The sequence below is a fragment of the Oncorhynchus masou genome, chromosome 10, assembly GCF_036934945.1.
Source record: "Oncorhynchus masou masou isolate Uvic2021 chromosome 10, UVic_Omas_1.1, whole genome shotgun sequence".
NCBI lineage: Eukaryota > Metazoa > Chordata > Actinopteri > Salmoniformes > Salmonidae > Oncorhynchus > Oncorhynchus masou.
This window is the reverse complement of record NC_088221.1, coordinates 32,384,554-32,393,448: the sequence shown is the minus strand read 5'-3', so window position 1 is coordinate 32,393,448 and position 8,895 is coordinate 32,384,554. Positions and strand designations below refer to the sequence as shown.

At 44.7% G+C, this 8,895-nt stretch overlaps 1 protein-coding gene across 1 annotated transcript; it reads left to right on the top strand.

The window, feature by feature from the left end:
• The first annotated feature begins 2,266 nt into the window (after positions 1-2,266).
• frzb (frizzled related protein) lies at positions 2,267-6,164 on the top strand. The gene is made up of 6 exons (XM_064976636.1): positions 2,267-3,177; positions 3,319-3,357; positions 3,509-3,568; positions 3,861-3,926; positions 4,275-4,479; positions 4,761-6,164. Exons 1-6 carry the CDS (start codon positions 2,718-2,720, stop codon positions 4,882-4,884), a joined length of 954 nt encoding a protein of 317 aa, XP_064832708.1. The 5' UTR covers positions 2,267-2,717; the 3' UTR covers positions 4,885-6,164.
• Positions 6,165-8,895: the final 2,731 nt, after the last annotated feature.

Sequence of the window (8,895 nt, the reverse complement as noted above, 5' to 3'; positions counted from 1 at the left end):
CTGGCCTAATGTGTGATTTTTTTTTGTTTTGTTGTTGACATGTTTGAATCTAAACTTCAGGACAAAAACTGCACACAAAATTCTATACATACTCAGACAGACATACAGTACTACGATTAGCCTAATCATTTTAACTTGAGTTTGCATTTGAGACATTCGTTTAGAGAAATGTCCACAAAAGTTGAAGTTGTCACACTTGGCAGCTAATTGTCAAACTCACATCTGACCTGATTGTCTTATTGAGTTGGCTTCTCAGTGTATTCTGAAACAGAGGTTGCCTAGAACTTGAAGGTCTTTCCTAGAACAGTTGTATTTTCGTAGGCCAACATTGGTCTTAGTCACTTGTTTCGTGCTTTTTTTGTGCTTTTTTTTTTTTTTTTTTTTTTTTGCTGTCAATATTAGTGGGGAAGTGTTCCTCCACCCTGAGGGTCCCGGCCAGCAGCCATCACGGAGGGTCCCGGCCAGCAGCCATCACGGAGGGTCCCGGCCAGCAGCCATCACGGAGGGTCCCGGCCAGCAGCCATCACGGAGGGTCCCGGCCAGCAGCCATCACGGAGGGTCCCTGCCAGCAGCCATCACGGAGGGTCCCTGCCAGCAGCCATCACGGAGGGTCCCGGCCAGCAGCCATCACGGAGGGTCCCGGCCAGCAGCCATCACGGAGGGTCCCTGCCAGCAGCCATCACGGAGGGTCCCGGCCAGCAGCCATCACGGAGGGTCCCTGCCAGCAGCCATCACGGAGGGTCCCGGCCAGCAGCCATCACGGAGGGTCCCTGCCAGCAGCCATCACGGAGGGTCCCGGCCAGCAGCCATCACGGAGGGTCCCTGCCAGCAGCCATCACGGAGGGTCCCGGCCAGCAGCCATCACGGAGGGTCCCTGCCAGCAGCCATCACGGAGGGTCCCGCCAGCAGCCATCACGGGGTCCCGGCCAGCAGCCCTGCCAGCAGCCATCACGGAGGGTCCCGGCCAGCAGCCATCACGGAGGGTCCCTGCCAGCAGCCATCACGGAGGGTCCCGGCCAGCAGCCATCACGGAGGGTCCCTGCCAGCAGCCATCACGGAGGGTCCCTGCCAGCAGCCATCACGGAGGGTCCCGGCCAGCAGCCATCACGGAGGGTCCCTGCCAGCAGCCATCACGGAGGGTCCCTGCCAGCAGCCATCACGGAGGGTCCCTGCCAGCAGCCATCACGGAGGGTCCCGGCCAGCAGCCATCACGGAGGGTCCCTGCCAGCAGCCATCACTGAGGGTCCCTGCCAGCAGCCATCACTGAGGGTCCCGGCCAGCAGCCATCACGGAGGGTCCCTGCCAGCAGCCATCACGGAGGGTCCCGGCCAGCAGCCATCACGGAGGGTCCCTGCCAGCAGCCATCACTGAGGGTCCCGGCCAGCAGCCATCACATTGACGTTCCCTGGTCATAATGTTAAACACCCCCTCAGTCACGTGATCACACACACAAGCATAGATACGTGTGAACACACACGATCAGTAGTTTCCGTGTTCATGTTTGACTGGAGGAACAAATGTGAACATAATAATGGCTGACAGGTAATCAGGCGACCCTTTGATCTACAAATCTTGAATCCTAAATCTGCTCTCTTTTCCACTGGTACAGTATTTGTGAGAAACTAAATGAAAAGGCTCTTTAAGAAGCTTTCATAACAGTAATTTGCTCCACTTTATTTGGCCTAATTTTGCATGGATCCAGAAAACTCTGAAATGGTATTTAATTAAATAGTGAACACTGAAATGGTGAATACTGTATCTTAATTATAATTAACTATTTGACCCTATATGACCTCTTGGTCACATGTAATGTAAACGATCCCTTTAAAATCCTCCATGCTGTTCATTGTATATTATTTAAACACTGTTTGCATAAAGGATGCTATTTAACACATTCTTAATCTTGTCAACAGCCAATGAGCCTATTAACACTCATCAAATACAATTGTGTTGTGTTTACACTAGTTAGGCTTGATTAAAGTTTCTTGTGTACTTAGCACTGTCCTCATATGTCTTTAGATTTGTGACTTTATACTGGTGTCTTTATAAGGTTTTCATGACTTTACTTTTAATCCAAATATAAATTAATAGGCCTAGCTACTGAAATGAGTTAGGCTATATAGCCTATTTCATAACGACCAAGCGTTTCAAAGAAGGCTGTGGGACAAGCTATCCAGCCCTGCTTGGTATTGGCTTGAAGCAGGGGAGGAGGAGTGTCCTGGGTCAGACTGAGGCATGATGATGATGCGGAGGGGTAAAAAAGCAGGTCCCGCACTGTGCGGTCACTGCGATTCCAGCGAGCAATCACTGCAGCGCAAACTAGTCTGGGGAGGAAGGGATAGAGAGAGCGGAGCCACCACCCCAGCCCACTTCCACCCGCAATATGATCACACACGCGCCGATGGAATAAGCAACAAAAGAACAGTGGGAAAACTAAAGGAATCTCCCCGTTATCTCCCGCTAGGAATTCGATTCGAATAGGCTTTGTTGTTTTGGTTTTACGCAGGAAAGATGACTTTCGCTCCTCGTTCCTTCTACGTGACGCCAAGTTTGGACACGTCCAGGTAGACAGACAACTTTCGACAGCAACTTTAGGGCTATAGATTTTAGGATTGCATTGAAGTTTATCCTTGCCTACTTCATAACCAGGCATTGCATTTAGCTTTCAATTTTTTTAATTTTGTTATCCGATACCACCTGTCTGAATATACCTGGGGATGATCATGTTTTCACACGAGTTCTTCGTCTCCTTCCTCGCGGTTACCTGTCTGTTTGGGATACCCAGAGCGTCCGCAGCGGCTTGCGAGCCCATCCGGATCCCACTGTGCAAGTCCATGCCCTGGAACATGACGAAAATGCCCAACCACCTCCACCACAGCACCCAGGCGAACGCAGTCTTAGCGATTGAGCAGTTTGAAGGGCTTCTTGGCACTCAGTGCAGTCCAGATTTACTGTTCTTTCTGTGCGCAATGTACGCTCCAATATGCACTATTGACTTCCAACACGACCCTATCAAGCCATGCAAGTCGGTGTGTGAACGGGCGAAGTGCGGCTGTGAACCGGTGATGAAGCGGTATAATCACACCTGGCCAGAGAGCTTGGCCTGCGAGGATCTGCCAGTCTATGACCGGGGAGTCTGTATCTCACCAGAGGCCATTGTCAAAGCAGAAGGACCAGGTAGGATAAGGGTGTATTTCTGAAATAGATATTGTGAATAAATATACCTCACAAAGAGATCAAAGGGAAAATATGACGATGATGATGTACAATTCTCTACATCAGCCACTTGTAAGTAAATATTATTCCTCTCTTCCTCAGACAACCCCTATTATCAAGACCCCTCAAAATGCTCACCTGGTAAGATCCATGTGACCCTTGAATATGTTCCTAATATAAAGTGCCAAAAGAATTAAACCACAGTTGCCTATTTTATTAGAGGCTACTTGTGAAGTGATATATTGTACTGTTCTTCAGTGAAAATGTTCTCATCATTGTTATCTTTATTCAGAATCAACTCCTGACTTTCCAAGTGACTCTCACAATGTGAACTGTAAAGGAGCCAACAATGGTAAAATAATATTCACATTTTCTTTGCTTTATCTAAACATTTGAATACTTTTGCATGGAGCTGTTTTTGTCCTAACATACTAAAAATGTATCCCAATGTGCTTAAATGTATGTCTACAATATTTTTGGGCTATTGAATTTAGTGCTGAAGAATCTTTTCTGTGCAGTATTATGTTAGAATATGATATAGATTTTGATGTCATATGTTTGTCATTACATTTATTTCAAGAATGTAATATTGCTGTTCAAATACCAGATGTTCTACAATGAATCACATCCTTTTATTGTTTCAGATCGATGCAAGTGCAAGTCGGTAAGACTGGGTCTCAAGACCTACCTAAAGAGTAATTACAACTATGGTGGGTTATTTTCTGTATGATTTTTTTAGGCAATTACTTTTGCAGTTCTGAAGTGAGTGAGAGAAGATTCCAGAATGAGAGAGATATAGTTAGCTGATTATTACAATGCATGATATTATCATTGTCCTAAAACTCTAATGTTTTTCCAGACACAGATGAAACCTAGTCCTGCAGTAAAAAGCTCTCTCAATGTAATCTCCATCAAAAGAGCTTTTTAGTCCTGGACTAGGCTTAATTCATGTCCAGGAAACAGTCCCTGAATGTTCAGTCAAACAAATTGGCTTTCAAATGTAAAGGTTCCTAAAATAATCAAATGAAATAAAATCGTGTTTAATCTTTTCCTCCCAGTGATTCGTGCAAGGGTGAAGGAGATTAGAAGCAGAAATCATGATCTGAGTGCCATCGTGGAGGTCAAAGACATCCTGAAGTCTTCCTTAGTGAACATCCCTCGTGATACAGTCACACTGTACTACAACTCTGGCTGTCCCTGTCCTCCTCTCACTGCCAACGACGAGTACATCATCATGGGGTACGAGAACGAGGAGAGATCCAGGTACGTCTTTAGCCAGTCGTATTACTGTATCTCTATTAGCAACAATCATTAATGGAATCATTTATATATGATTGTGTACATCAGCAGAGCTGTCAATTCCAAATGTCATAATTGATAGCAATGGAGGAGAATAGGAATTGGAATGGAACTTTCAGTTAACATTCAGTTAAAAATGTACAACAAGGTTGGAGTAAATTCCATTTCAATTCACTGTAACCCTACTTCCAGCTTTATGGAATTCATAACACATTGTAACTGATATGCCCCCCACCTGTCTGTAGACTTCTGCTCATCGAAGGCTCCATTGCACAGAAGTGGAAGGACCGTATGGGGAGGAAGGTGAGGCGTTGGGACCAGAGCCGGGGGAACTCGGGGAGAAGCAATATGCGGAGGAGCCGCCACTGATCAACCAAGACGCGTCCCTGTGCAGTGATGATCGGGTTGCAAAATTCCAACAACTTTCCCAAAATTCCAAGTTTTCTGGAATCAGGAGGGAATAAGCAAGAAATATGTAATCCTCCAACTGGGAATTCTGGGAATTTGGGGAAAGTTACCAGAATGTTGCAACCCTAAATGATGACATATGGGACAACATATGGAGAAAGAAAGAAAAGTGTTTGCAGACAGAAAACTGAAATTGCACTATTGCACGTTTTATTTTTCAAAACTGTTGTAGCTGAATGTAGATTATTTTTTAGTTGTTGCTTTGTTTTGTATTATATTTGTTTATAATTCTTTTTTTTTGTGTGTGTGTTTTCATAATTTTTTTTGCACAAACAAAATGTTCATTTAACAGTGCTGAGTGTGTGTACAGTTGGACGAGACTTGCGAGGGACTTTACTGGAAGAGTGACAGGGACTGCATCCTACATGACACCCTATTAACTATATAGGGAACTTTGGACTTGGCCCAGGCTCTGGTCAAAAGTAGTGAACTATATAGGAAATAGGGTGTCATTTAGGAGGCACAATGGTCTTAGCACAGCATTATGTTAGAAGCACTCTAAAGAAAAATGATGAATATTTATCTAGCAGCTAGAGACTGCACATGGGATGAAGTGGATGTCTTTAAGATACCAAAGTGCTTTTATGATGGGGTGCTCTGTTATGCTTTATTTCTTTTAAAGGAAACAAACAAGTTGTAATCTGGCTATTTTACACTACAAGAGGATTTAACACGTTTCAAAGGAGAAAAATGAACAAAGGATGAGGAAGGTGGGAGGGAGGGAGGGAGGGAGGCGGGACATGTTTTTGTCAGAATGCGAAGAAAAGTCAGAATGATCCAAGAAGACAGAGTATATCATGTCATTGATGACAACACAAAACACGACAACATTGAGCTATTGAAATAATGATTGCATTACATGTAATATGTCTCCCTCTCGCTCTCTTTTCTCTCTCTTTTTCTCTCTCCCTGGAACAAATGTTTGAATTGCTTTCTTATATGTCTCATGCTTTGGAGCTCTGATGATTTGCTAAGTGTCTTTCTTCCGGTCGTTTTTGGTGCTTCGGGTTTTTCTAAACTGAACTGTAGTTTTATACTTCTCATATACATCACTCTGGTTTGTCTTCGTACACAACATACATACATATATAAATCTATGAAATGCTAACCACCGCTCAATTGTGATTTTAAATCTGATTTGAGTGCTTTATTAAACATTGTCTGGCTGGTGTCTTATCCAACGCATAGTTCATGGCTGTATGAGCTGTCTTGCACATAATGTGATCAGAACATGTTTTTATTCCAAAACAATATTTTCCTCAGCAAACATGAAGTATACAGTATTACCCGTACCTGTATAGCCTAACCTACTTGAAGAACTCAACCTGACTAAATTGACCCGACGAAGCCACAACATGAGTAGCCATGACTGACTCGCCTACACACATCAACATATTGAGAGAAGCTTGTTGAGAAGTCTGTACTGTACTGTAAATGAACAGGAGTTAAAGGAATGAAGAGGGAAGCTATATGTATGAGTGGCTACGAGGTTGAGGAAAGTCAGAGAGAGAATCTGGACTGAGGCCAAATCAGCGTACTGCTCGCCTGCTCCCTCCCGGCCTATGAAAGCATTCATGCTCTTAGTCAGAAGGAGTCTGTTTATCATCCAACAGTACAGTCTCAAAACCAAACCAATCGACAGGGAATGAGCGTTGGCCTCTAATGTGAAATAATGCTTGCTCGCTATGAACAGACAAAGCTTGGCCTTGCGCAGTGACAGACAGAAGCAGCAAAACAGATTCTCCTCACACTAAAAGAGGTCTACCAGTATCACATGAACCATACAAAGTTTATTAGTTTGTCAAGCAACCTAATTCACCACTCAAGTGAAGAATAGAGTGCATAGTAAAAAATGCACAATAGAACAAGAATACAATTCATAATTTAACTATTTTACTGTTGCTTACTTGTCATGTGAAACTAAATAGGAAAGTGGATATTTTATTATTTGTCACCCAGGTCAGCGATAATACTGAGGTCTTGAATGCTTCCTGGCCCACACTACTGTACGTCATCAAAGATTCTACATCTCCCTATGTGAAGTCCATAGACTAAGACTGATGATCATTCTATTTCCATGACAACGTCATCCTGTCGGGTGCTGCCGGAACCTTATTTACAGGTGATCAGATATGAAGTGTAGGGGAGGAATATACGAGTGAGGAGACTTAGTCATGGACTGTCTGTGGTGAGTTTATGAGATAATGAACACAGAATGAACTTGTTATAACAAGCCCATCTCGATGTTCGGTCCATGAATTGGGAGGCTATCTTCAGCCATACACACGCAGGCATGCACAGGTGCACACACACACTACTACCTCTGTCTTGTTTTAGTGCAACCGGAAACTTGGGATAAATCACTCTCATAATTAATCTGTCCCACCTCCTGCATTTTACTCACGTAAATTATGCACCATATGGAAACCATCAAATCCCAGTACAGTGCAGTGAGAGATGTAAATCTTGTTTTCCGGCGTAGCCGCTCTGCTCGGGGCTGGGCTGTGTCCCAAATAGCACCCAACTCCCTATAGTGCACTACCCTATGGGCCAGGGTCAAAAGTAGTACACTATCTAGGGAATAGGGTGTCATTTGGACACAGCTCAAGTGGTGTGAGATCATGGAAGAGGCACCACTCTGTTCCAGGCCAGCGCCTTCCTGCCTCCCTAAACACATTACTGACTGGGTTTATAAGACACATATTTAATGACTTCCATAAGAGCACAGTGAGTGACACACCATCAAGCCCTACTATACCTGCTACCTCTCGGCTGAAAGCTGGAACGATAGGTCAGATAAAGTGCACTTTTAATCACTTTTCACTCTGCAAAAGGAGTGATTTTATTTCACATTATGACTTTGCAATAATGAAATTATGCATCAACTCTAAAACAATTTAATTAGAGTTGCCATTTGTCATTCTCCTTTAGAATAAAACAATGCAATGATGCATGATGAGAAACTATTCTCTGATTCCAGAATATTCACCTCTATCTGCTCTCCTATCTGTTCCTCTCCTCTACCTCGCTGGGGAGACTGAGGCAGTATCTACCCGTTTCCCATGAAAGCTCAGCAGCTCTGTTTCCTGTGCTGGAGCTCAGGGGAAGGCAGGGGGGAGGGGAGGGAATGGGGAGAACCCTGGGTCAAAGCCCTCGCTGGCTCAATGCTCAGAGGTTGTGGCTGGAGAGAGAAAGAGATGAAACGGTCCAGGGATGAGAACACAGTGGCAACACATCAAACTCATCTCTCTCTCTCTCTTTCCATCTATTCTCCATCTCTCTATTTCCATATTTCCTCCATCTCTCTCTCTCCATCTATTCTCCATCCCTCTCTCTCTCTCTCTCTGTCTCTCTGTCAGAAACCTCTGTTTTCTCTGTCCTCACCGGTTTGCGGTACGCACCGACCACCGTCACATAGAGAACACACTGGAACAAAATCTCTCATCACCACAAGCGACCCCTTTGGACCCTTTGGAGGAGATGGCTGATCTGTTCCTTCCTCATCCTCTGGCTTTATGAGTAGAAGAGCCACATGTTAGAAGAATTATCTAGGAAGCATATCAAGTCCGGACAAAATGTGTTTAACCAGTGTCCCAGCTGGTTCCATGGTTGCGTTTGTCCCATGTCCAATGCAAACTAACTTGCGTCAGATAAGATTTACCAGGCTGCAACAGACCCTAATTGATTATCTTGTGGTTTATCATTGGTGGAAGTGTGAACGGGCCAGACCATGGGCGTTAGGAGTGTGAAACATGAAGTTTGGGTAGATGTATAGAGACAGGTTCTGTGCTGCTGCAGTTCTGCTTATTGCCCAGGCCCAGCATGTTTAATGTTCCCCCTGGAGAGATGACCTCTACTTCCCCTGCTGATGGCTGGCTTCAACGAGGCTTCGCTGAGCCTGTTTGCTGGGCC

Bases quoted from the DNA above. Each gene is read 5' to 3' on its own strand.
- frzb (XM_064976636.1), top strand. From the start codon at position 2,718: ATGATCATGTTTTCACACGAGTTCTTCGTCTCCTTCCTCGCGGTTACC. The intron at 3,927-4,274 runs GTGGGTTATTTT...TTTTCCTCCCAG, and splicing joins AAAGAGTAATTACAACTATG to TGATTCGTGCAAGGGTGAAG. The intron at 4,480-4,760 runs GTACGTCTTTAG...ACCTGTCTGTAG, and splicing joins GAGAACGAGGAGAGATCCAG to ACTTCTGCTCATCGAAGGCT.